Here is a 27,247-nt window from a genome sequence, read left to right on the forward strand (position 1 = left end):
AGTAATAAATCATTAGCAATACAAAAATTAAATCATTGCTCTTTGTACCCAAACCACTGACTTCAACTTGAGATTCAGCAGACCCTTCAGGATCAAAGAGTGTTACAGCAGCTTACTGTCAGAGGCCAGTGGAATTCACTTTCAAGCATTACTCTTAATAAATTTCTATTGATGGCCTTTCTACTGACAACTTACTGGACTTTTATCACATCCTTGCACTAAGCCATTAACAAGACTGGATCATCAGTGCACTTCCCACAGGCCACTACAGATTACGAGATCAGAAAAAAAGTGAAGCTTGCTTTTGTAGCTTTTCCAGAACCCAAATAAGAAACATACACACAGAGAGCAACATTCTTATTGCCAACACAGCACTTACACCTTCTCATAACTCACAGACTGGAGTATAATCTATGTTACAGGTAGTCATCACTGTAACCTAGGAAGAACATGCATGTTCTTTTGCAAATAGAGCCCTGCAGAAGTTTTTGGTGGGTCAGTAAATGCTGTTACACGACACAAATACTATTTCAAAATCTCAATTTTATTAAGTGTTTGCTGAGGGTTTGACTCCTTTTTTCCCTTCTGAAGTTTAACAGGAGACAAGAAGTCCAGAAGCTGGCAGAAATAGTCAACTCCCCTTACAGTTCCTGGAAAGAATTTTCTTATCTATAGATTTAAATTCTTCAAGTTTGTTGCAACACTGATGTACATTTTCCTATCCTAGTGTGTCCCAAACAGCAGACAATAAACTGAAGATCCACCATCTGACTGGTATATTAGAGATGATGTTCTTTGCTCCTTTACATCAAATATGGTGCCAGTTTTATGGAAAATGTCAAAGATAAATCCATGTGTTTTCCTGAGACTGCCTTTTTGTAGCTGCAGAGTGGCAGGAGAAAATAAGGGACTTCATAGGAAGAATACAAGCAACAATGTCTAAGTCCATAGTAAAATTCCACCTGTTTTTGATTATCACACAGCCAGGCATGCAGGGGGAAGATGAATGAACATAGAGAAGCTTTTTCAAGTATAATTTGCAGCATGAAAACCTGAAAGAAACCCCACATCTTAAGCTATCACAGATCCTTCATAGGTCAACAGTTAATGATACTTTTTATTGCTCCCTTCTCAAATACAGATTCTTTATAGCTGTTTACTTTCTGAAACTTTGGATAATGTCTAAAGATGCTAAACTGTAATATCAACCTCTAAGTCAGTAACAGGGGAGGAAGACTGGACAGAGAAACAATATCTATTATAATCACTACCAGCACCTCTCTTGCCCAACCATGAACCATGTCTTGTCCATCTGCTCAGGTACTTAGCTCTTTTTCAAGAGATAATTGAAAAAAAAAAAATTCTTATCCATGCGAAAGTGGTTAAAAAAAAATAAATTACAGCAGCTATATTGGATACAGAAGGTCAAAATTCACAGTCTCAAAAATAGTGTTTGAAAAAAATCTCCAAAACTGATAGCTAAAAGATGTCTGCTTTTCAGATAGCAGAGCGCTCAATTTTGTTTGAAGTATAACTCAATCACAAGTGCACAGGAATGCTGAAGCCATGTCATGTAGCTCTATTTGAAATCCTAAATATGGATTTATGACCCTGATCCTTCGCACAGCTACATACGTACTTAACGGGATTATGTGTGCTTAAAGTCTCTTAGATGCAGAAGTATTTGTAAAATTAGGACTTACCTTGGGCATGCAGATCAGTAGGACACATTAGATATATACTGACTTTTGTTATATTCATAAGACATTTGGACACTTCCTTTTATATCAGGCAAACACTGAAGTAAAATTATTTCAGCACTATTTTCTTTGCATGTATCACAAAAAGCTTAGACAGATTCTTGTTTTCCTAAAAGAAAAGAGGGTACTATGGGAGCATTACCAAAGCAGCAGAATGCTAATTAACTGGTCACTCTGCTTATGACAAAAACAGCCTTGAAGTAAAAATCAGAGATATGTTTTAAATAGCTTTTTTCACACTACCCTAGAACATTCTGTATTTCTAGAACTGGAGCTATACTGAAATATTCTGAAAAGTGAAAGCACTTGAGATATTATTTCAACAATTGGGTGCGCGTGTATATAAATAACAACTCTTCACCTAGCACATTTCAGTGTATCCAAAACACTTCAGCTACATACATGCTAAGATTTTTCTTCCCTGAATAAGACCCATTCTTTACTACTTTTTAATTCTTTTTTAAAAAGTCTTTTTTTTTTTTTTTCCAATTACAGGCAGGAAATAAAAAGAAACGCAACTCTTTTATGTAAAGTAAATCCATCTGGATGTTTGCTGCATCCTATATTATAAACTTGTGATCCCCAACCAGAATGAGTTATAGTGAAGCTGCAGGCAAAATTGTCTCCATATACCACAATCCATTATCCCTGTCAAGTTAATGTTCCATGTTGAGCCATATGGCGTGGGTACACACTCAACAAAGGAAATTCCTTAAACTTGTTATAATCAGCACTTACAGTCATCCAAAAAAACTGACATAAACAGCTTTATTGTGTTTTGTGCATTTCAGTTGATATCCATGACAAAAAGAGGAAGCTTCAGGGGGAGGAAAAAAAAAAAAAAAAAGAAGAAAAAAAATTTAAAAAAAAACACACACACACAAAAAAAGAGAGGAGGCAGTAAAGTTGCAATAATAAAAAGGGAGGAGAAGAGACAGAGACTGTACATTTTATAATTACACAATATTTTCCTTAGCAAGTGATTTTCAATTACAATAAAGCTCAAGACTCCTGACACTGATACATTGTGCCAGATTAAAAATAGACAAAAAACCCCAAAAACACTACCTCATTTTCAACGCAAATAATACATTCTATAGTTTCAAAGTGCCCGACTCATGTAAAAGATTATCAATTTAAAAAATAAAAGTGCATAATTTTTAGTTTTCATGACTTTGGAAAGAAGGTTTGCCTTCAGTTGTTACACAATTATCAAGAATTTAACAATCCTTCATTAGCAATACGGCAATTTAAGTAAATATCTTTCTATGCATTAAGTGTAGGTCACAGATGAATTAAGGACTCCCAGAAGCCTCTGCTACCTGGCACAACCCATCACATCAAGCCTAAGTCAAGGTACAAGTAGAGCAGAACTTCATTCCAGCCCCCGCAGTGACAACAATAAAACGCTGAGAAAACACACTATCAAATACTGAACTCAGCATCAATTTCTGTTAATTACAGCCTTGTCAGCAACGTGATTATTCAAACAGCTCATGCAAATGTTAATGAGTCCTTATTTGCATATTTATTTTTTCCTTTGTTGAAATGTCATTGATTATTACATTCTACAATGATGAATGCTGCTGATGATGTGCTCTGATATGTAATTAGTCATTAAGTGGAATGAATAGATCAATTATGAAAAAGGAGTGAGATTAAGAAATATCAAACAAGACCGCCCAATGTAACCATAGAATTTTTTTTAAAGGAACTAAAATAATTTCTTGGCATTTAAAGTGCAACATCAGTAGTTTTCAATAAATAAACTACTACTTTCCTGAGGTTAAATAAGATCTTCCACATGCACTGCTACTTGGGTAATCTAATTACAATAGCGGAGCGCTTTTGTAAAATCAGTAAGAAATCTGCAGTGACACGTAGGTTTTGGGGTTCGGTTGCTGTATCCCGTCCCTCCTCCAGTTTGCTTTTTTTCAGAAAAGCGGCTCATGATCCCCCCCCAGACTATCTGATATCTGAGCAGGGCTGAGAGCAGCGCTTGCAGCAGCCCCACTTTGTTCACAAGGCGAAGCCGAGCGCTGCCTTTTGCGACTGCCTGCTCCAACTCCCCAGCCAGCACTCGCGGCTTGCGGATGAAGGGGAAATGGGAGAGAAGAGGAAGGAAGGAAAAAAAAAAAAAAAAACCCTAACAAAAAAAACACATTACTGCAGACCAGATGGGAACATTCCACATGACCAAACCAATCAATCACCTCGGTGGGGCGCAGGTGCAACACAGCCGTGTAGCAACACACCATTTCACAGTCTATCGGGCACAAACACATGGTCACCAATCAATGGCACCCCCAGGACCTGGGGGGGAGGCTCTCTCGAGCCTTACTGGTCCATGCCTGATGACTTCATAATCACACATCATTTCATTCACTGGAGGATACAAACCAGCATTCTAATAACCTTCCCCCGAAACCGGTCATGTTGTGCATATTAATAGAGTGCCGGCTAGAGCTCAACCACCGGCTCGGCGCTGCAATTCGAGCAGAGCCTGCAAGAAGAAGGAAACAACCTGACGCGAAGAACTTCTGCCCGAGGAAGGAGTCGGCTCAGACCCAGATCAATGGCAACATTATTCATTTTGCCAAAATAAACTCTGCACGACGTTCACACCTTTCACCAAGCGACCCTTAACAATAGCAAGCAAGCAGAGATAAAGGACAAAGCGGGATGAAAAATCAATGGAAGAATGTGCTGCAGGACCTGGTGATATGCAAGACAAAATTCTGAAACAAACAGGAACACCGGTAACAACAATAAAAAAAGAAAGACTATTAAAAAAATTTTGATATACTTACCAATGCTCTCAGGGAAAGAAATAATTTTATTTCTTTTAGGTCAAATATCACAGGTTACTTTTAAAACAAGCAGATAGAAAAGCACACAATGCAATGTGATCCTGGCACACCAAGACGTGGATCAGACCACTAGCTGCTTTTGACTTGTTTGCGAAAAAGGTCATTTACAAATGTTAATTTATGTTTGTGCTGTTGATGACTCAGGAGTATAATAAACACAACCAACATAAGGATATGGTGACATTTTTACCGGTGTATATCACACTATACTGTTAAGTATTTGCACTGTTTAAAAGCTACTCAGGAAACTAATGTGATAAGGAGCACATCTTCTCTTGGAAATAGTTTATGCTTTGCGGCCAAAAGTCCAATGAGTTGCAACTGAAATGTAAAAGACTAAACAAACTACTAATAACACATATAATGTTTAGAATGCTGTAAGTGCCCAGGTAGGTCGGACTCCACCATTTGGTATCAAAGCAAAGAACTTAGTTCTATTTATGTATTTCTTAAACTGATTATATGAAGAGCAGACACCTCTAAATTTCACAGTCAAAAATTATGCAAATGTAGCATCAGCTACTGAACCAACTTTTGCTTTTGGGCATAAATTGCTGAGAACTTGGAAAAATAAGTATGTAGACATGATAAGAGTACAGTTCTTAGGCTGCACTCTGAAGCACTACATGTTGCTTTAGGTCGATGGCAATTCCTCCTGGCCTATCTGCGAGGCTACACAAAGGAACTACAGCATAATTTAATTCATTAATACAAGTGGGGGGAAATAATGTCAGAAGCAAAAAGCACACTTGCTTATAGTTAGCATACAGGTAATCTGGTGATTTGTGGTGCTGCAGACCTTCTAATCTTCTTTCCTTGACTTCCTCCCTTCCCTATTTCAAAGATCTCAAGGAAATGCAGAGAAGTATTTATATTTTGCTAACAATTCAGAGTCTGGGTATGATTCACAGAACCACAGGGCCAAATCCGAGTCCTGTAATCCGAAAACTACACACAATAAAAAGGAGGCACACTTGGTGTTAGACAGAAGAGCATGGAAGGGTTAAAGAACAAACATGAGTATTATCAAAGGAATATTCACATCCTTTTGCAGAATTATGTTGACCAGCAGCAAAGGAAGTGTTCTCCCTCATTAGAATAGAAAAATCATTAATCAATAAATTATTAAATTAAGGGCCTGATGACTGGTTCTATTCTGGGCACTTACAGAATGCTAATTACTGCAGTGTTTAGGGAACCTATAGTGTTAAAATCAGAATTTCTCCTTTAATAAGATCCATTTTTTAGATTAAATTCAGCTCCTTTTATTTTGAAAGCTCTTGAAAAGAAATGAAAATGTCATATAATGAATTAAGTACTAATATTCACTACACTTCATATGCAACACAGGGCAAGTTGATGGCTATGCTACAGACTTGACATCTCTTAAGAGCCAAAAACCTAACATCTGGTGACATTCCCAATGAGAAGTGCTGGGAGGAGTTTGACAAGGAATCTTGTCCAAAATTTAAGTGCCACAGTAAAGCTTACCCTTACCTGGAAACATTAAGCAAGATGGAGAACAAGGGACAGCTCATGTCTCCAGGTCCATCTGAGCATCTCTCTTCCCCTCCCTGTGCTAAAATTCTGTCTGAGTGAAGCCAAAACCACAGGGAACTCTGGTAGGCAGAATGAACCAGCCACTAAACCTCCTCTGATCCTCAGACAAAATCCAGCCTCTCATTGACCAGGATGGGAAAGCAATGGGGCTTTGATTGCACTTGCTTGTGACATAACTACACCTTACAAAGGCTCAGCTCAACACATGGGAACTAGAGCACAACAGGATTAAGATTAGTCAAAGAAACTTCAAAAGAAAGGGTATTCCAAGATGGCAAAAGCTGGTACTGCTTGTGAGCAGGGGATTCCCACAAAGACAGGATGAAATGCACCAGATACACATTTTAGTGAACTTCTGAGAAGAGTTTTTAAAAAGTGCATGGCACAGGTATTAGGGATCTAATTGTTATTTAAATTATATAGGCTGTAAGGACACCAAGATGAACATTAACAGATTTTAAACAGTTTGTTGAAATCAGTGAAGGAAACATGAAAACAGTAATGCAAATTTAAATCCATAAAGAAGACCATACATAACTCCTGCAGCATTTTCTATAGCAAAGGACTCCACTGAAGATTTACTTATATTACAATTGTTATCCCAAAACATACAGAAGCAAAGTTATCAATAAAGCATTGTATATAATTCACAAGTATATAGTGTGTAAATTAGCAAATTTATTTTGCAAAAAGTAGCTTTGATTAATTCATTCACTAAAAATTAGACAAGCACCGCTGTTCGGAAAGAGGGAGCTAGAAGTTAATGAACAAAACAGTTTAAAAAAACCCAAAACAACCTCATCTTGTCAGTGCAGTATCCTGAAATGGATTTCTGTAAGAGCTACTCACAATATGAAAAATAAAGCAAAATTAATTTTTTCAATAAAAATAAGGAAGAATGTGTTGAAGCTTATGACAGTTGATAGCTAAAACTAAAAGAGTTTTGCAATTTCTTGAGTGAAAATGGTGAAATGACAGGGAGGAAATGTAAACGTTACACTAACAAGAGACACACATTTGCCCAATGTTAAAAGAAGCCTTAAAAAATTCATTGAATGAATGAAGCTTAAAACTAAAAGTACAGCTCAAATTAGGAATATACTTCCCCCACGAAAGCAATTCTTACAAGCATTCAAATCCAAAGAAAATCTTCAGTGCTACTAAGAATTTTCTTTAACTACTACAGAAACATTCAAACCCAGCTACACTGAATGCTTTAAAGTTTAGATACTGCCTAACTGCTCTCTTCTATCTAATCAACTATACTGACGTTACTCAGCTTTATCCAGGGTCAACAAAAATGATTCATTTTGTGTTTTGCCTAACTGGACTCCTTATGATCAGCTGTTAGCGTCAAGCTGTCTGATTTCCATTCAAGCTTCACAGCTGGATTCATCAGGAAAAAAAAAAAAAAAAAAAGAATATTAAACCTTGGGCAAGCGTAGCTGGCTTTGACTTCCAAATAAGCATTTCTCTAACTAATCATGATATACTTTCAGGTATTAAATAAGACATTCATTCCAATACAACTTTTTCAATGTGACTCCATCTATTGAAGAGCTGCAAATGTAAAGAAGCTAACAAAACCAAAATCTTTCATTAAAAAAAAAGAATCAGGAGATGGACCAAGAATTTATCTTCTGTAGGTAAAAATCTCCTTGCAAAGACGTGTTGGAATAACATGGAGGCTGAGGGTGGGCTTCTTTTCACTTTTTTAAAAAAAGCTATGAGGAATATTTTGGGAATTTTTTTCAGTAGTTACTGAGCTGGCTCTAAAAGACTTGGTATATTTTACATTTCCAACAAAAAGGATTTCTAAGTTATGATAGAGAGAATATATACACTGCTCAGTGCTATTTTGTATTTAAAGGATGTTCTTGGTAGTGAAAATATCTTCTGCAAGATGAATAGTTATTAAAAAAAAAATAAATCAATACCCACAGGGGAAAAAAGGGAAGTCTGTGGAAATTTTTTTAATTTATATATCTCTTCCAAAAAAGAAAACAGATGAACAGTTCTCACATCAATGCTTATTTAAGCAAATATTTGAAAAGGGTCAATAGGACAGAGAGGAGAAAGGCGTAAGTTAGAAAAGGTGGTTCTTTGTACAACTGCAAAAGATGAAATGCGGCATCTAATCGTTGATAGTTACATTGCCACCCCTTTTTTAAATCACTGCTCGTGAATTTTCTCAGGGGGAAGGAGTAGAGAAGTTGAAGGGCCACGTCCTCTTCCTCACAACAACAGACCTTGAACGGGCTACAAAGGGAGTTAGGGACTCCACTGATCACACGGGAAGGGGAGAGCACAGGAATACATATTATCATAAAGACACCAAAGGCAAAAAGGCAGGAAGGGTAAGAATATAAATAATTAATAAATTTTTTTAAAAAAAAGAAAGCTAAAAATAAAATTTACTTGCTGTAATTTGTCACTTCCTATGTCTTATTGCTGATACATTACACTTCTACGGATTTGTCACAATAAAGTGTTCAATGCATGTTGTTTTAGCCCACTGAATATGAAAAATGAACAACCAGACATGAATTTAGGTTTACCTACCACAAATCTTGAACTATTTAAAAAGCATGAATTGCTTTTTAAATCCTAAAAACATACATATTTTAAATGTTCTTCTTGAAGTGGTCCCCCAAGTTCCCCACAGCAAATTTATGGACCTTTGTCAATCAGTTGAAACCTGTTCAGTATCTTGAAACTTGATGTTTTATTACCAGCTGCCACTAATCCTGTCTCACAGGCCAGTACAACCAAAGAACATATCCAAAGAGGGACACAATCAGGAAAGCCATGAAACTCATTACATACACTGGTTTATTGGCAATATTTAAAAAAAATTAAAAAATAAAAAAAGGAAAATCTAGGAAAACACATTTTGGAGAGTATCCTGCAGTTACAATCACTTGACATGATTCTCATGACAAATTAAATTAAAAAAAATAAATTCAAACAAAACAAGTTCAAGGCAGTACTGTCTTTTTACAGCTAAATTACTTCTCTGCATATGACCCCTTTTATTATGTACTGACAGAAATAAAATGTGAAAAAGTTTGGATTTAGTACTTTAGAAACTGGTCACAGCACAGTTAGCTCAGATGGCCAGTTGAACAGAACATCCTTAGGGAGACAGAGCTACCCCAGAGGCTTTGTGGGCAGAAAATCTTTAGGCAAAGTGATTCATCATGTGTGGCAAGACGACTGTGACATCTAAAGATTCTTGCCTTGAGCAGCATGGTACACGCTACAAGGGATCAAGCGTTCTGAAAAACATCCACACACATCTCAGAAGCTTCAGTAAAAAGGACATGTTTCAAATAACAAAATACTAGGCACTAAGAATATGTATGTGAATTTGCTTTTTGAGTGGAAAACTGCAAAGTTCCCCTTCAAGCCATGCTGTTGACCTAACACAGAAATAAGCAAATTTTTACTAATTTTGCATTCAAACTATTTCAGGACTAATTTTATCATCTGGCTCATATTATTTCCTCCAATGTAGCTAAGCCTTAGTCCTGCTTTGATGTCCTCTAGAAGTTGGCCATCAATAAATTATTATTTTCCCACTTTAAAATGTATTTTCCTATATTGGTTTTTGTTATACTATTGTCCATTCACCACAACTTCTAGCATTTCCAACAGAGAGCAGTGAATGCATTTCTATATCTCATTGCAATATGAAATTTTCATCTTCCAAAACTATTGACCAATAATCTGTCCTGTGAAGGGGAAAATTTACACTACACAGCACTCCTGTTCAGAATCTGAACTTAAAGACCTCTTGGAAGATGTCTATTTTGAGTATATAAACAAACAAAGAAACAAAAAGACCAATGTTGGAGAAAGACTCCTCCACCATGGTGTCCCACCAATAGCACTGGCCACTAACAGGTGCACAGAGAGAACCACCACAAAACCCAGAGAGAATGTGAAAAAATGATATGAGCTGGACTTCAACAGTCAGGCATCAGAGCCAAGTACCCTAACACATGGCAAATAACAGGGCATAAGCAGTTTTAGAATTTACCTTTTCTTTATATTGAAGTTTAAGGAAACAAAAAGAAGATAAATCTTTACAAAGAGCAACACATCTGCACAAAACCACATCAAAATAGTCTTTTCTTAGGAGAGGCAAAACAAGTCAACAGACCAAGGCAGACAGACAAGCCAGGTAAAGACAGGAAGAATCCCAAAGCACAGCTGAGCACAAGCCTTATGAAAGTGCTCAGGTGGAACAGTGTACTGATCCAGATGGGTGCATTCAAGGGACAAAAATACAAGTTTAACCACAAAGTGAGACTACAGTAAAATTATACTCTACAGATTTGAGGACAGATAATTCTATTAATGATTTTAGTGTAAACAAAAACTTGTATTATTTCCTACCTCCGAGGCTTTGGCATTTTTTGAAGAAAATAAACTGGGCCAATGACACAATTGCATTGCATTAACAAACAAGAAAGCAACATAAAAGTACCATCAAGAAAGTAGGAGAGATCAGCAGAAGGACAATAGCAACTTTAAAGACACAGCTTTCAGTTCAAAAACAGTGCTGAAACTGATTATCAAGGGAATAACAATGCTTGAGAGCACAGGTTAAAAGAAGAAAAAAAACTTACTGGGGCCTGGATAACATTTTCTCCTGATGAATCACTGCCTTTCCATTTGGTGTTTTATTTCACATTGGTTTACTGGCATTTGCACTATGTCTCTATCATGAGACCAAGCTGTGTCTGAGCTGGGGAGAGAGGGGGAGGCACGCAAAACAGAAACTCCGAGGAGCACAGTAACAGGGAAGCATTCCTCCTTCATATTGGAGAATGTCAACCAAGCCAACTAAATGCAGTACCTTGAATTCAAGACATTTGGGCCCTAAACTTTCTTTTATGTAGGTAAAATGAGATAAATCAATACAGAAAATATTCTGTATTTTAAAAGTACTATTTAGCTTTACTCTGTTCTAAACAAATAGCTGAAGGCCCACTGTTTATTGTCTATACATACACAAACTCCCCTAGATTAAATGGTTACCAACTGAAGAAACATTTGGGTTTTTTCCTCCTGCCAACAAAACATATTATTTTTTATAATTTCTAACTGTGCAACTGAACCAACGAAACCCAGCAGTATCTTTCTACTGGCCCCACTTTGTTAACCTTGCTGCCCCCCTCAACTCCACAATACTGATGGAACAAATTTCTACTCAATTCCTTTATCAGACTTTTAAAAGGGTTTGTTCTGGGTTTTTTTACCATGTGTCTTTTAAATCACATTTCTAGGAAGATACATTTCTAATGTAATAGCAAAAATGTAATTGAAATAAAGAACATACAAGTACACAGGACAAAACTATTTGTTATAATTGCGCCCAGGGCCGAGTGCCAGATAGCTGTCAAACAAAGGAACAAAATCATACAGTTGTTTGGCACTCAAGGCTGAAATCATTGTGAAACATGCACTGTTTATAAATTGTCACTGATGAATAAAAGCAGTGAACAAAAAAATTTTAAAAATGCAGCCAAGCCTCAGAAAGACAAGGCAATCATCGCTCCTCCTCCCACCACTCTGTAATCAAACAAAACAAAATAACCCTGAAGCCCCCACAATGCTGGGCAAGAACAAGGGAGCAGTGCAAGGTAAACATGAACAGGTGACTCCAGGCCGTGCTCCCACAGCTCAACTCACAAAGTACCCAGCAAAATGATGAGATTCAGAAACACAGAAAAACGGAATGTGGATTTCTCAGCTTTGCTAGCTCTAAAATAATTTTCAAACAATATTGCAACATTAAGCAACACTAGCAACATTTATCTTAAGCTTAAAAATACCAATCCCAAATGATGTAAAGAAAAATTGTTTCAGTGATGGTAAAGTATATTAGCCAATCTTTCACCATAGAACACAGCACTGCTGGGAAAAAAAAATCACCTCACCTATCATTGAGAGGAAAGGCCTAATCCATGCCAGGTGAAAGCATGACATTGCTCTAAATTATAAAGTAAAAACTGTACCCTGGAAAAGAAGCAAGAGTTCAGTTTCTGATCTAGCATATCTGTACCAATTCCAGTACCTTTCAAACTTGAAGCTGTATAATAATGCAGCACATCCATAAGGAAATAAAATCTTCTCCAAAATCAAAGCAAAAAAAAAGAACTTAAAAAATATAGGAGAGCTCTCATTTTTTGACTGATAGGTAGAGTATTAAGGTGTGCTAAATGCTTTCTATAGTATAACACAAATAGGAGCTTCTGCAAAATCCTTTGGAGTTGGAATTACATAATCAGTAGATTCTCTACAGTATTTCATGATGCAATGCAACTTTTAAGACAGGTAAGGCATAATTTAAGAAATATTGTTCTGTAGGGAGTTTAGTTTTGTAAATCTTGATTCTAGCAGAACAATCACTAAGCTGGGAAGTACCTCAAGGCTTCAAAAAATATACAAATAAATTAAATCTGAGGTGACAGCTTGTAATGGACCAGCAATATGTGAAATAAATAAATGATGTAAGAGGAAAGAAATTAATTCAGTCAGAAACTGAACTGTTATTTATCACGTCAAAATAGTAAGACAAACTTCTCTTTGCTCCTACCATGGAGCAAACATACTTAAAACTTCAGTATCCTGATAAAAAGCATACAAGTACACCCCTTCCTATCACTGCAGAACATTTTTTAAACATGATACAAGTTTAGGTATTCAACACAGACCCCAGGGATCAGCCTCAAAGCTTACAAGACTGTTAACAAGTCACACATCACTCTCAAGACTTCTGCTTTCTGTGTCTCATGGTATAAGAGGAAGACATTGGATGATGCTTCATTTGTATTGCACATATCCAAAGTGCCAGGATTATTTCAGAGGTCCCTATTACAATGGGAAGTAAATTAAAATTTCACTGCAGTTGTTGTGATGACAGCACTAGTTTTGCCCATGGTCTGTAAAATTCCAGTTTAAATTTACACATTGTACATTTACACATTACATATTTTATTTCCTTTGGCTCCCCACTACCTGTAAGTCTCACAGCCAGACTTTGCCCGTTTTACAAAAAACAGTAAAATCAGTCAACTCATCTCAACTGTAACCACCGTGCTTCTTCCTCATTCCCACTTCAGTGAACCTTTTTTATTTCACCTCGCAATTTAAGGCCACTGCTTTCTTTAAAAAAATCAGTAACAGAAAACCCAAATAGTGTGAGGTTCTTTAATCATGTATGCAACACATCATCACATAAAATTATGCATCAACTCTCCTTCATATTTCTTCGTCAAATAGAGGACCTGTGTGAGCATCTTTCAAAAAAACCCCAACCGAGCAGCACCCTCCCTCCACCAAATGCCAACCTGGTGAAGCTTCCACACACACTGTTTCTCCAAGTTTCCCTCCATGGGGATGCCAAGGAAGTAACTCTGCAGAATTTTCATCTGACTTCCTGATTTACACACATGCATCAGAGCCACAGAAGCTGCACACCTGTGTGAAAGCTACAATGCTGACAGCCTCCAGGAAAAAACATTAAAAGCCAGCAACCAAGGAAGCCTCTCAAATAAAGCAAGATATAACCATCTCTTAACAGAATGAGTTGCAGTTCCTCTGGTCTTGGCACATTTCTGTTACATGAAAGTCTTTCATCCACTTCTCTAAAACAAAACTTTGGTGCAATATTAGATTGAATAGTCCAGACGTTTTTGCCAAAATCAAATTTAAAAACTCCGTTTTCTCTTGATGATACTTGTCCCATTCATCCATTATGTAGCTGAAGCACTACACACCTACAGCAGGTTACAGCTCTATGGACAACGCAGCAGCTGCTCAGGCTACTCATATAAAATCATAGTATTAGAGATCCATGCACCTGAAAAATAAAACTATGTCTTTTATTTTCATCTGGTTTGTTTTCCCCTCCTAGATATCTGTTATCTAAATGAAGTCAAGTTTCTAGAAGCAACAAAACATTTGACTCACTAAAACTCAATCTCTAAAGAAAATTATTAGCAACTTCAAATCATATTCATGCAAATACTATAATGCCCCAAATCACAAAAGCCACTTGTTTTGGCATGAGCAGCCTAGTTAGAACATTTTGGTTGATCAGTTCAGAATTTAATCACTGGATACTGCTGCATTTATTAAAAACTGGACTGCTAGCAACTCACAGGCTACAGCTACATGCATGGAAGAATGAAAAAAAATTAATGGAATGAAATAGAGATTAAGTAAATGATTTTTATGCACCTGGCGATAAGCAAACATCTTTATTACAAAACAAAGACAAGCCATGAAAAATTACAAAATTATCTTTTAATCACCAGTGAGCTTTCTACAGCCTCCTATTTGAACAGGATAATAGTTATTATGTAGATCCCTAAGCAACTGCCTCATGGGGAAGTTACATCACCAGTATGGGAAAGTATCACCCCCTCCTCCCTGGAAGGGAGCTTGGCGCCTTCAGACAGACTCAAATTTAAAATCCTACAGCTTCACCCAGCTGATCCCATCCACTGGAACACATCTACAAGTGCCCAGGGATGGCAGGAACCACAGGAGAAAAATATGCCCTTTCAGCGTTTCATGCACTGATGAGCCTTGTAACAGATAAACATACCCTGCAGCAGCTAAACTGACATGCTATAACAAAGAGGAAATACAAGACTTAAAAATTTCATCAGATTACTATTTATTCCCCTTTTCAGAGGCAGAGTACACTGTGAATAAATCAACACTCAAATGTATCAGACTGCATTAACTGAAACCCAAGCTTGGCAGAACAAATTTTATCAGAACTAAAATATTTCCAAATGTAAAAGCCACAGACTTTGCATATTTATTCCCAGACTGGCAGTTCAAAAGTACTTAGTATGACAAAAAATCTGGGTTCAAGTGTGAGACCATTTTGAAGAAGGCAACATTTCATCCTCCTCCAACACAATTAGCACTAGGTCCCATTTTTCTCCTCCCGTTAGTGCACAGTGCAAACACCACCACCGTCCATGGACCACGAGAGCTGCAAGTTCTGCTCGTGAGACACGCTGCAAGATACCTGTGGCACTGATAGCATCCAGTGAAAAGGAATCATCCCCTCTTTCTAGCACAATGTTTAATCATATAGCTTGATGGGTTTTCAAGAACAAATTTATTCACTTGCTTACTTGACAGAAAGAAAACCTTTCTGGTTTCTTCCTTGAACCACAGCACTGCAGACTAAGCCCGCTACCAATTCCAGCACTGATGGGGAGATACAAAAATCATCTAAACGTGCACAGTACTCGAGAATGGTTAAGGATGAGGTGCCCCAACACTCCAGCACACTCCTGCAGCGAGTGGATCACTGAAGGGAGGGGGGAGGCTGCCCACCGCGCACCTGCTCACCCCTCCTCACTCCCTGTGCCCGGAGCTGCTGGAGGAGGGAACGCCGAGGCAGGAGAGCGGGCAGGCAGCTGTGCCCACGCACCTACCTGGCACAGCCACACCTGAGCACCACCTGAAGAGCGCTGCCAGGGCCCCTCTGCCACAGCTGCTCACCAGGAGAGAGATCAAAGTCTCCAGGGGTAGAGAGCACAGGCGGACACCTGCTACAGCACAGCTTCACAAAGGACACGAGCCCCCCGCCGCGTGTGGAGAAAGCCTCCATGTATTACCGTAGGTAAAGAAATGTTAGGAAAGCTATTTGATTGAAATATTACCGTAAACAGAAGGGAAAACTAAGCTTAACACACGCTCTTGTGAGCAAAAACCCAGGGGTAAAAATGCCCCACACTTAGCACTTTCACTAAATGACTGTGTAATTTAATTTCCCAGAAACCCATTAGCTTTCACAAAAGGAAAATTAAGAGCAGATGAGAGCAATTCTTTGGTGTGAGTGGAATTTATTTAATGTAATACCTGGGGAAAAAAAAAAAAAAGATAAATCTGAAACTGTATGAACAGATAGAAAACACTGCAACTCTAGAAAGCTTCAGCCCACAGAGCAGCGGCTGTGTGCTGGCAGTAACCAGTGTGTCAGAGCCCAGGTCTGAGAGCTGCCTCTGCCCAACACATCACGCCAGAGCTGGGACACAGCCAGATGCACAAACACTCCAGAACAAAAGGACTGCTAGCATTCAGACCAGAAACAAACAAACAAAAAGGAATCTCAATTTATTATGGCGGTTTTATATATTCATATGTGAAGTAAATTATTTAAATAATTATCTGGAAGAGAGGAAGAAATAAATTTAACTTAAAACCCTTAGTCTGGGTTTGAAATTTCATTATAAAACATAAAACACTGGAAAACTCACAGTAGGCTTTTAGCCAATTTACATCATAGAAAACCAGCATTAATTCAACAGAGTGACATGCCCCAAAAGGAAAAGAAACAATCTTAGAGGAGAGCTTGAATGGAAATCTTCCATTTTCCGTATTCATTATATGCAATGGTTTGGAAAATGCCAACTATTAAAAAAACATAAGCCTATCAGAAGCAAGAAAACAAGAAGCATTACTGGGGTGAAGCAATGGCAACACTTACTTTGGGAAAAACAGCCATAATGTATTACATAGAGGTGAGCCAGCACCATGGTATTTTTAAGTGATTCAATGAAATGTAAACGCAATACTGTGAAACTGCACAATACAGTTATGTAAAGTGAATGTTAAGGAACTTTTTCAGCATGGGAAGTTTACAGTCTATGGCTTGGAGTGGACTCAGTACCAATACCTTTAAATATTTATTGTAACTCTGGATGATCTTACACTCATGGGTTTTTTTACTAGGGAACATTTTTATAAACCTAGTAATATTTGACAGATAACTATGCAGACTTTGAAGCTTATCAGGTATCCTTTTACAGCTTTCTTTCAACTTACTACCCTGTAAAAGGAGATGGACTAAAGCATTTGTCAATCTTTGTTATGTCACTGTTTTGTCATTTTCTTCTTTTAACATTTTCCTCTTTCTTCCTAATGAACTCTCCAATGGATATAAAATACTCTGTCCCCACCATTCTCCAAGTTAATAACAATGTAACTGCATATAAATTATTTCAGATCAATCTTGCTATTACTCATATCTCTGGAGATAATTTCCATTGTGATGCCTGGGTTTTTTTATGTGTTGAAATATTAATGACTATAGAAAGCGATTCAAGGAAATCTAACTATTATTTTGGACAAATAGAGGGTCTGCCAACTCCCTACTTGCATCTGCCCTCTCCCTTCCTAAAAGGTAATTAAGACAAAATTCCTAGCAAAAACTATAATGGCATCATTCTTAATGTGTGCCATTTTAATAATTATTTACCCTTGCTGGTTTCCTACTATTGCCTTCACCATTATAAAGTCATTTGATAACGAGAACTCTCTTCAATTCCAAAATTTCCTTATTGAAGGGTTACTGAGGAAGAAAACTAGCAATTTTCCTGTAGATTAGTTAGATTCTTAACTGAGTACCAGTTCAGATGCATGCCTTCTTTTAATTGTGTTTTAAAGTTCAAAAGCCTCTCCTTTTACTGAGAATAACCTTTCACAAATTATGGTTTTAAAGGCTTACATCAGCTGTTCAAGAACTGGAAGGCTTACAGAGGCTTCAGCTATTTACCATGTTGCTTAAAAAAATGCCCCTCCAATGTTCATCTTTAAAAATACCTACTACTCTATCCAAGCCAACTGGGGTGCTGAAATTACAAGTCAAATAATAGATTTTGCAATAAAAATTAAGACAGTAATTTCAGTTTGAAAGATGCACCGGCAGAAGCCCAGCCATTCTCAGAAACCTGCACAATCACGGAATCAAGTCAATTAAATGAACAGTAACTTTGAAACCAGAAGGCATCCCAATCCAGATATTGATCTCTCATTCATATGATTAATACTCAAGATCCATTGTGAATTTCACAGTAACCTGAAGACTAGCTTTGAAAATTCTTGAAATTTGGCTTCCACCCACAAAGCACCTCTCTGCTCCTGCCACCCTTCACAACAGTAGTTTCTACCCAGCACATACCTATTAAGCCCTGCTACACTGGAACAAGACTTCTAAACAGTAAGAGAAGGTAAAATTCTCGGTGCATGTAGATGCAACTTACTCAGAAATCCTGTTTTGTGATGTCCAATGACAAACCACCCATGTGACCCAAGTGCATCAAGTACAAGCAACAGGAAAGGAAGTTACACTGCAAAAACCCCAACATGTATCACTCTGCTTCCCTTTGCCAGTACTACCTTTGGTTCTTTCACCTATTTCTTTCAAACAGGAGAAGAAACAGACTTACCCTTCACATTCACATTATAAACAGTAAAAGAAGCTATATTTTCATTAACAATCTGAATAATTTATAGCTCTAATTACTGCAACATGTTTCTACTCCCACGTTATAAATACCAACTGTGGTGTCTTGACTTCTCTGCATGGTCAGTCCCACCATCTCTGAATGGTGGCCATAAAGCACCATAGCATTACCCAGCAGAAGCTTGTTAGGAAGAGAAGCAAAGCCACCAGGATGCCAACAGAGGTGAGTGTTACAAAATCATCAGAGGGTATGAAATAAACTAGTAACTACAACCTGCAGCTGACCTATTGGAGCAGTGAGTAAATCAGTCAGATAATATAAATACATGTATTCATACATTCAGAAGTTCTGATTTCATTGACAGGTCTTGAAACCCTGTTGCCAGCTCAAAAACACCTAGAGCTCTAAAATGTAACCCAATTAAACTTTAAAGGAACTAGTTAAAGAAATAATGAGAAAACAAGGAAATACACTACAAAGAAAACTTTCAACAAGGAAACAAGGAAAAATTAGAAAGCTGATATTCAACCACTGTCTTTTCACTCACTATTGACTAAATTTTTTAATGACTTTTTGTCATACACAACCTTGTGGAACCGTGCAGTACACAGATGATGAACATGGAGCACAAAAGTTTGGCTGTTATCCTTTCTACCTCTTGTGGAAAGACAGGCACACAAAAGAAAGTAATTCACCCACTTCAAATTTTCAAGACAGACCAACAAAAACCCCTTTAAGCTATATTCAAGAATAATCTGCTTTCTTTCTTCCCAGTAAGTAGTAGTAAAAAAGCTCGGGAGAATGAAGTCCGAGGAACAGTACAACAGAACATACAATACCACATGCTTGAAGGGTCCTAGCAAAAACTGACCTCTCCTTGCAAGTAGAGAGTACTAAAAGGCAGCATAATTACAGAGAAAAGAATCTCATATCCTTGTGAATAGTTTTCTAGAATGTAATTAAAAGAGAAGTGTTGAATAAGCAAAGATTATCAAGTCTAAATGGAGCTACAATACCACCAATATATCTTAGCCTGATTTCCTACATATCTCTATGGATACCAACAGACTATGCTGGTCCCAAGAGGATTCAGTGGTTTTACTCAAAATATAAGTAACGGCCCTTCTTTTTTTATATTACCAAATCAACACGATAATTCTGGAATTCATTAGTGAAGAACACTAACCAATCCAGCATAATAGCTTTACTTCCTCTGCAAAACACTTCAAAAAATATCTAAATGAATATGGAAATGCATCTTTCTGTGGTAAATTGTTCATTATTGAATCATTATCAACTCTTGTTAGACAAAATTTCTCTCTTTTGCAATGTACAAGATCATTAAAATGTTTGAGAGCTCCATCATGAAAGACAGTGGCACTTTATAATCCACTATCTCTTCAGGCAAATATGCTTACGGCTGAACATAATACACAAAACAACAACATCCCCTTGACACACAATTCTTTCTTTTAATGGTACTCTTAAGTGTTGACAGCAATGGTGAAATATGTTGTCGCACTCTCTTCTTCTTTTTAATAGTTTTTAACTATTTCAGAAATGTATTTCAGTCATGATAAAATTTTGGGAAGGAATGTATTTCTTAGATCTTGGTTGTTGAACCCCAGATGCTCAATCACTGCTATTAGCTAGTGAGTTATTTCCTATAAGCTCATCAAGTTCATGTTCTTAGCCTCTCTCCATCTCCTTTAAACTCCAAAGATCACAAAATAATGAACCAATGCCTTAAATATCATATGCCTACATCAGCTAATAAAATAAATGTGTTCACTCTGTTTATGGGAACGTGTCCACAGTTTGACATTTAAAAACTGTGTAACATCTCTTTGTCTAAAAAAACAACTTTGGAAGAATAATCATTTTCCTTTTCAATAATAGATAAAGAAACTATAAACACAGCAGTACCACACAGAAAAGTACTACTCTGTGTTTTCATCTAACTTTTATCATTCCTCTCTCCAAACCTTCACCACAATTAAAATACAATGCCAAAACTAATGATGTGAAAGTGTAATATACAAAGCTTCATCCTATACAATAACATAAGTTAAATGAACATAATTCTTTGTTAGGACAAGCCAAAAACCACAAGTAGAATACTTTTCAAGACATCCTTTTAAAGTTCTCATGTGAACATATCTTAGAGATATGTACTGAAAGCTTTCTATAATTGTTGGCTGCATATAGAAGGAAATTAAGTACTTTTGCTCCAAGAAAATAAAATCCCTAAGAACTCTTAGCCACAAAGCTTTACAAAACTATTTCAGTTCTCAGCTGCTTTGGGTGACTGACACACACATATCTCGCAGTTTGTTAATCCTCTCTACAAAACCATCTAAAAGGAGGCTTCTTCTCAAATCTGTATTAATGATGTAATTCTATTATGTCTAATAGAATCATCTGTTCAATAAAAATGAAAAGTCAAGAAGATATAGTTGCACCAATTATTTTTGTCATATATTTAAAGGCATATATTGTTTAGAAATTGGATGGCTTAAATTAAAAACATGAGCAATTAATTGGCCTTTGATAATATGAATTTTAAAAAAGAAATCTAACTTCCCTATATATTTTTGTAAAATAAAATCAGTGTCAGCTATGAAGCCCATTCCATACATGCTGCTGATCAGAATACTGGAGAAGCTATTGAAGTAACTTATCTTTTTAGCTTTCTGCTAAAAAAGAAAAAAGACAACATGTTTGAAAGAGCATTTGGAGAAAGTCTACTTTACTTTATCAAAATAATTGCTACGTTTTAGCTTTGCTGCCTCCAGATAGAAGTGTCATTGACCAATTGACAAGTCATCTCTCTAATCAAAGTCTACAGAGATGGGCATTTTAAAATTGCCTGTTTTCAGCTTTGTATATGAAGTTTAAACAAAATTTTGTTTTCAGCAATAGCTTTGTCTGTCTCTGTTTCAGAGAAAATTAAAGTAGTAAACAAAGACTGAGCAAAGTAGAAAGATTTCCAAAAGAAATTGCAGACCACCAGGATTTGGATTTAGGTAATCCACTTAGATTACCATGGCTGTGTCTTAAAAGGACAATACTGAGATCACAAAATAGGTCATGTCTGCAAGATGGGGAATATAGAAGTGAAACAATGTGAAATGTACAAATTCAGAACAAATATTCAGAGTCGTCCTGAAATCTAAGATACAAAACAAAAATGATCCCAAGCCCATGTATTGCCAAATTAAATATTTTGGCATCAACAGTTTTATGTTCCAAACTGGAACACACAAAAGGAGATTTTTCAAGCAATGCCATCAAGTGGTTAACGTGTTCCAGGTAACACTACATGCAGGAAATGAAAAAAAAGCTTTCAATACCTAACGCCACAATATAATACACCATTTGCTTGCTTTTTTCTAGTTCCAAAAGCAGAAAATATTAAACAGGTCTGGAAGTAGGAGTCCCCATCTATTTCTTAGAACTGACAGAGTTTCTAATACAACAAATATCAAAGAAATTAGAAAATCAAAAATAGGAAGCAAACCCTCAAATTATTACCTGAAGGGAAGCCTACAGTAAATTGGTAGGTAGTTCAAGAATTGAATGTTAGAAAAAAAGATTTTAAATGCACAAATTAAAAATTGCTATAAATATCTTCTCAAACAAAATTAAGGAAAAATCACCTTTGAAATAATTTAGAATTTACATCAAATCAAAATGTATCCGTTTTCTAGATCAACTTCAGAAAATCTTGGTATATCCTTCTTCTAAAAAGTCCTGGATAACGGCCTTTATGAGGAACTCACCCAACATAAAAAGACTTGAATAGGAAAGTCAGTGTTGCTATGAGAAACAGAGCAACTTCCAGATGCTTGACATGTCAGGCCTAGACAAGGGAATGAAAAATGTCTCTTTCTGACCAAAGAGGCTTTGAGGGGATACTCGTAAAGAATTACCTACTTACCCATCAGATTTGAGTTCATGAAAGGTGTCGGGGACAATCCTTCATGAGGCCCTAATCGACTGTCATTCAAGTGATCACTGTAATGAGGACTGTCTGCAAAACCCTAGAGAAAAAAAAGACCAGAGTATTAAACAGATTATTTGGCAGCCCTGCTAATTGAGTGTAATGACACTTTCCTAATTAAATGTGCAGAGTCACAATTGGTCATTAATCACAAAAGTTGGCTTTCAGGTCTATCTCACAGAAATTACTCTCTGCCCACATATTACTTTCTCCCCATCAAAAAGAAACCACATAGTTTCTTAATAAGCTGTGTCCTAGTGGACAAGATTTTGAAAAATTTAATAATACAGAGATATTTTGATATTTGAATCCTCTTAGTGTTAAGTCACTAACCACAGAGAGTAAAATTAGTCTGAAGAACTTGCAAGTGATTTTTTTTCCTAAGCTTTCTGTTTGCATTAATAAAAGACAGTAAAACGTTCACAAAGAGTCACTGATGTTAAGAAAAAATGTTGGTGCAGATGTGAAGAACAAATTCCATTTCTTCTTGCAGCCTGCTATTGATGTTACAGATTAATAGGCATTTTGACACTATCACATTACTAACCAGCATAGCTCACTGACAAAAGGTTTACTTCCATATAGTGATTAAATAAACACCTTTGTCATGCGATTTGCAAACAAGCACTGAAACTGAGACATTTTTTGTGTTTTTCTACCATTAGCACAGCCAGATCACCAGACTTGGGGCAACCCTTACACAGTCAGGAAACACTGGCTTATTGAAAGCTTACACCAAAGGCAGAGGAGATGGAAAACAAAGAAGTCCTTGGATGTACATATTCTTTAATTAACCCAGTTACATAAAGCTCTCCTCAAGACATTTCAAAATCCTGTCAGCTTTTCCCTATAAAGGTATGAGTATGCCATTTGCCCTCCAGACTTACCAAATGCACACTGAATCACCTATTCTGTACCAAAACATGAAAGACCTGGCACTCAAAATTGTACTTCCTTTGTAGCCAAAGTTTTGAAAAACACCGTGTAAACCTTATCGTACAATTCACACTTAGTCACTTCTCATTCACAAACCTAGAGCTCAGGCCTAATTAAGGGAGGAGGGAAAATTGTTCACAGCTACCAGAAACCATCCCAAGTGCCCTGGGACTATAAAATCATCAATCACTGAACATTTATCATTTCTCCAGACCGCAGGCTCACATTCAAGACAACATTAATGGGGCTGAAACAGGCCTCCCTATCTTTGCAGGCGTGCTGTCACTTCTACCAAAGGGCTGCTAACTGAGGGCTAAAGAACTGTCACAGCACTGCCGCTGCTTATGGATGCATGTCACACTCCTGCTGCTCCTCGCCTGCACGGCAATCTTCCGGGAGACACAACTCCCCACTGAATCTCTGGCTGACTTTATCTGCTGCAGCATCGGCGATACACTTGTGATAGGCATCCAGAAACAATCTTAGTGACATTTACAACTTGGTTATGACCACGAGGGTGTCCTCTGGAAACCATGACCTAGCCCCGTCTGTCAGACAAGCAGTGTGGAACAGCAGCTGCTGAGGAAATGGAGTGGCTCCTAGCTAAGGTCACCACATGTGGTTTATTTTTATGCTGAAATGAAACAAGAAAGAAATTAAATCTGCTGAATAAAGAAACAAAAATTTGCAAATATAGGACCGAAAACAAAGCTCCTAAGTAGGTGGCTTTATATTTGTGCCTCTGCTTTTACTCCTTGTAGTGGCTGGTTTTTTCAAAAGCTTTTTCCCTAGGACTTCAGCTATACTTTTTTTAAAAAAGAAAGAATCTAAAAAGGACACTATCAGTGATAAAAGAGGATCCATATCTCAGACATTCAGCAAGTGGTGCCCAAACAAGGCCCAGAAACTGAAATCTTTAAGACATCTTTATTTACAGAGTAAATAAGATAATTACTGAAAATATAACACGGGTAAAACTCATTTCATATACAGCTGCACATCATGCAACACAATCTACCTAATGCATAAGATTCTTAATGGTCCTCCCCAAGTTAATATTGCATATCCCCCTCACAAAATAGAGGAATTGGAGAATGGGGTGGGTGGTTTACACAAAAAGGAATAATCTTCCTTCTATCATCAAAATTCCTTTGAAGAATACCTGACATCATGTTCTTTTCATATACCTTTCAGTTTCCCAAAATGCATTTGCAACCAATTACCACAGCATCCAAGTTGTACTTCTACACTACCAGACAAATCAACTATTTCATCTACCTGGAAAACACTTGGGGTTATCCTTCACAACTCCAAAGCCATTGAAAACAAAACATTTGGTATACAGGGTCAAAATGTAATAAGGGATACACAAGCCCTTTAAGTAGAATTGGTCTTTTCTGGATGTTAATGCAATTCCTAAAATCAATTGTATCAGGCATTTCATTATTTACCACTGGAGTACAATTTGCACACTTGTGCAAATTGTAACCAATGTCTTTATCTACACTGAACTAACTTAAAGAGATCTTACTTTGACCACCATGCCTGAAACCAGTTATTCAGAGTCTCAGGGTTCGGTTATGGATTATCAACTCAGATCACAGAGTTTTGTTTGGGATTAGAAACCCCGGACTGATTCCTACATACAACTCTCCCACACTAAATGAATACAAAATAACCACAAACACGTGCAGTTTTGATTTAACAACTGATGCACTTCACAAAAGCAAATTAAGAAAAATGAGAAGAGCTCTAAGGACAGTGATTTAAATTATACAGAGTTTTTTCAGACAATTCTTCTCATTTAAGCTGTAGTTCAAATAAAATTGCATTCCTGATACCATTCCTTGCTTTTGAATCTGTATTGTTAACCTACAGAGTAAACAGCAAAGTACTACTACTGGGAAGAGCTGTAACCAATCACAGATACAACTTTAGAGCTTCCAGTAGCTTCTGAAAAGCTACTGGAAGTTTCTAGTCATCCAATCAAAGCTCAAAAATTGTATTTCACAAATACGATAGTGTAAAATTGACAGCGTATGCTTATTGCTCAAAGGAGAACACAGTTGAGAGCCTTAAAGAGTCTGGAATACCAATGAAGGATAGTGGTTTTTAGGACATACCCAGCTTGTGTGACTGAGTAATGAAGAGAAGACACAATCTGCTGGCACGTGAACTCATCCCTCATGGCAAAAGCAGCAGAAGATGGGGGGGAGGGATTTATACAAAATTCTATCAGAGCCCCTTTTCAAATCCATGTTTTAAGCAGGACTCAATAATACACACTGCCAAATTTCATTCCTCCTTTCTGAGAAAGGCAGGAAATCTCAGTTCTGACAATTTTGAAGACTAATCTACTGAAGCTCACTTAAATGTAGCTGCATTGATACAGACTCCAAGCAGAAAAAGGAACTAATCAGTCATGCCAAAAGTCACGCTCCCCTCTTGCGCAGAGCTATTTGATGGCACATATTCTAGCTGGTGATGTCATTCTTTGGACCCCAGGTGGGCTTCCAAAGCCCTTTGGAGCATTTCTACCTCCTGTCACCTGCAGGGCACGTTTAACATAGAAAGGCTGGAAAGAGACATTCCATGCTCAATACACATCCCCATTTCTGCCTCTATGGCTCCTCAGCAAATCTACCAATGGATTAGTATACATCAGAGTGCACAGTTGGAGTGTTTAGCAAATAATTGGCAGTCTACAAAACAGGAGTTACTGGACAAATTATTTCCTGCTCTAAGCACCCTGTTCTGAAGGGACTGCAGATAGCTCAGGGCATTTTTTTGCTTGCAGAAAACAAACTGATTTTGAATATGATTAGATGACATAGCTATAAATGCAAAACTGTCTTGCTTGTTCCAACGTCTTACATAGCTATTACAAAAGCAAGTTCTAACTTTCCCAAATGAAGACAAAGCTTCTCTTTCTGTACCGTTACGGCCCAAATAAAGCGCAATTGGGGTTAGCTGTTCCCTTACAGCATTTTGTAATGTTGGCACTGTTCACTTCGCACAAGCCTCTCCCTGGATTTCCGTCTGACTGAAATGTTTGTGATCAGAAAGACCAAGTCAGATACATCTACAAATAAAAGCAACAAGTATTGTCTACTAATAATACCTGTTATGAAATGAAGCAGAAAGACTACTACTTATGAGCACTGCAATTTAACTGACTAGTGAGGGCACTCTCAACATTGAATGTTCTAACTTTGTTTTTCAGGGATTTCACTGGATTAGAGCGATGTTCTCTAATCACTTCAATAAATAAAGCCCACCAATTAAAAAATTTCACAGTTGTAACATGCATTCCTGTCTCTTCTGGGTAATATGTCCCAAGCACCCAAGTGATTTAGGCTCTATCTGAATCAGGATTTTCCAAGCACAGGGATGCTAACACGGCCAAACCAATTAAAAATCTGACACTATTTACAAAATCATAAATACTTGTACACAGGACACCTGAAAATTCTTACATAAAGGATTTTTATAGAAGGCTCAGAAGATAAAATGGAAAAAATCCCCAACCCATACACTCAGAGCAAACACATTCCTTACTAGGCATGTTTGTCCTACCAAATCATGAGAGAAGGCCTGACACAATGAGTCTATGCCCCATTTTACAAAGTAGTAATTAACCTCCTAAAACTCAATGTCTTTCAATGACCATTAAAGTTCTGACATTTTAGTTGAAGTTAATTACAGAATCACCTAAAAACAAGTCAAAAACATTTCCCAGTTCACCGTCCCTACCCTTTTTCATTGCACTAGTTCCATGTTTTCTGTGGGATTAATCCTCTCCCATTTACTTCCCCTTCAAAAACATAAAAC

The 27,247-nt window shown here is 37.2% G+C and overlaps 1 protein-coding gene across 6 annotated transcripts in view; it reads right to left on the reverse strand.

The window, feature by feature from the left end:
- The window catches only part of TCF12 (transcription factor 12), a 159,128-nt gene that overhangs the window by 83,087 nt on the left and 48,794 nt on the right, over positions 1-27,247 (reverse strand). For all 6 annotated transcript variants that reach the window (XM_066195944.1, XM_066195947.1, XM_066195942.1 and 3 more), the window contains exon 6: positions 22,418-22,520. In XM_066195944.1, the coding sequence (XP_066052041.1) occupies positions 22,418-22,520 (103 nt within the window). The remainder of the gene's footprint in view (positions 1-22,417; positions 22,521-27,247) is intronic.

This window comes from Chamaea fasciata, unplaced genomic scaffold (genome assembly GCF_029207755.1).
Source record: "Chamaea fasciata isolate MVZ Bird 193981 ecotype frontalis unplaced genomic scaffold, bChaFas1.0.hap1 SCAF_14, whole genome shotgun sequence".
In the NCBI taxonomy this organism is placed as follows: Eukaryota; Metazoa; Chordata; class Aves; order Passeriformes; family Sylviidae; genus Chamaea; species Chamaea fasciata.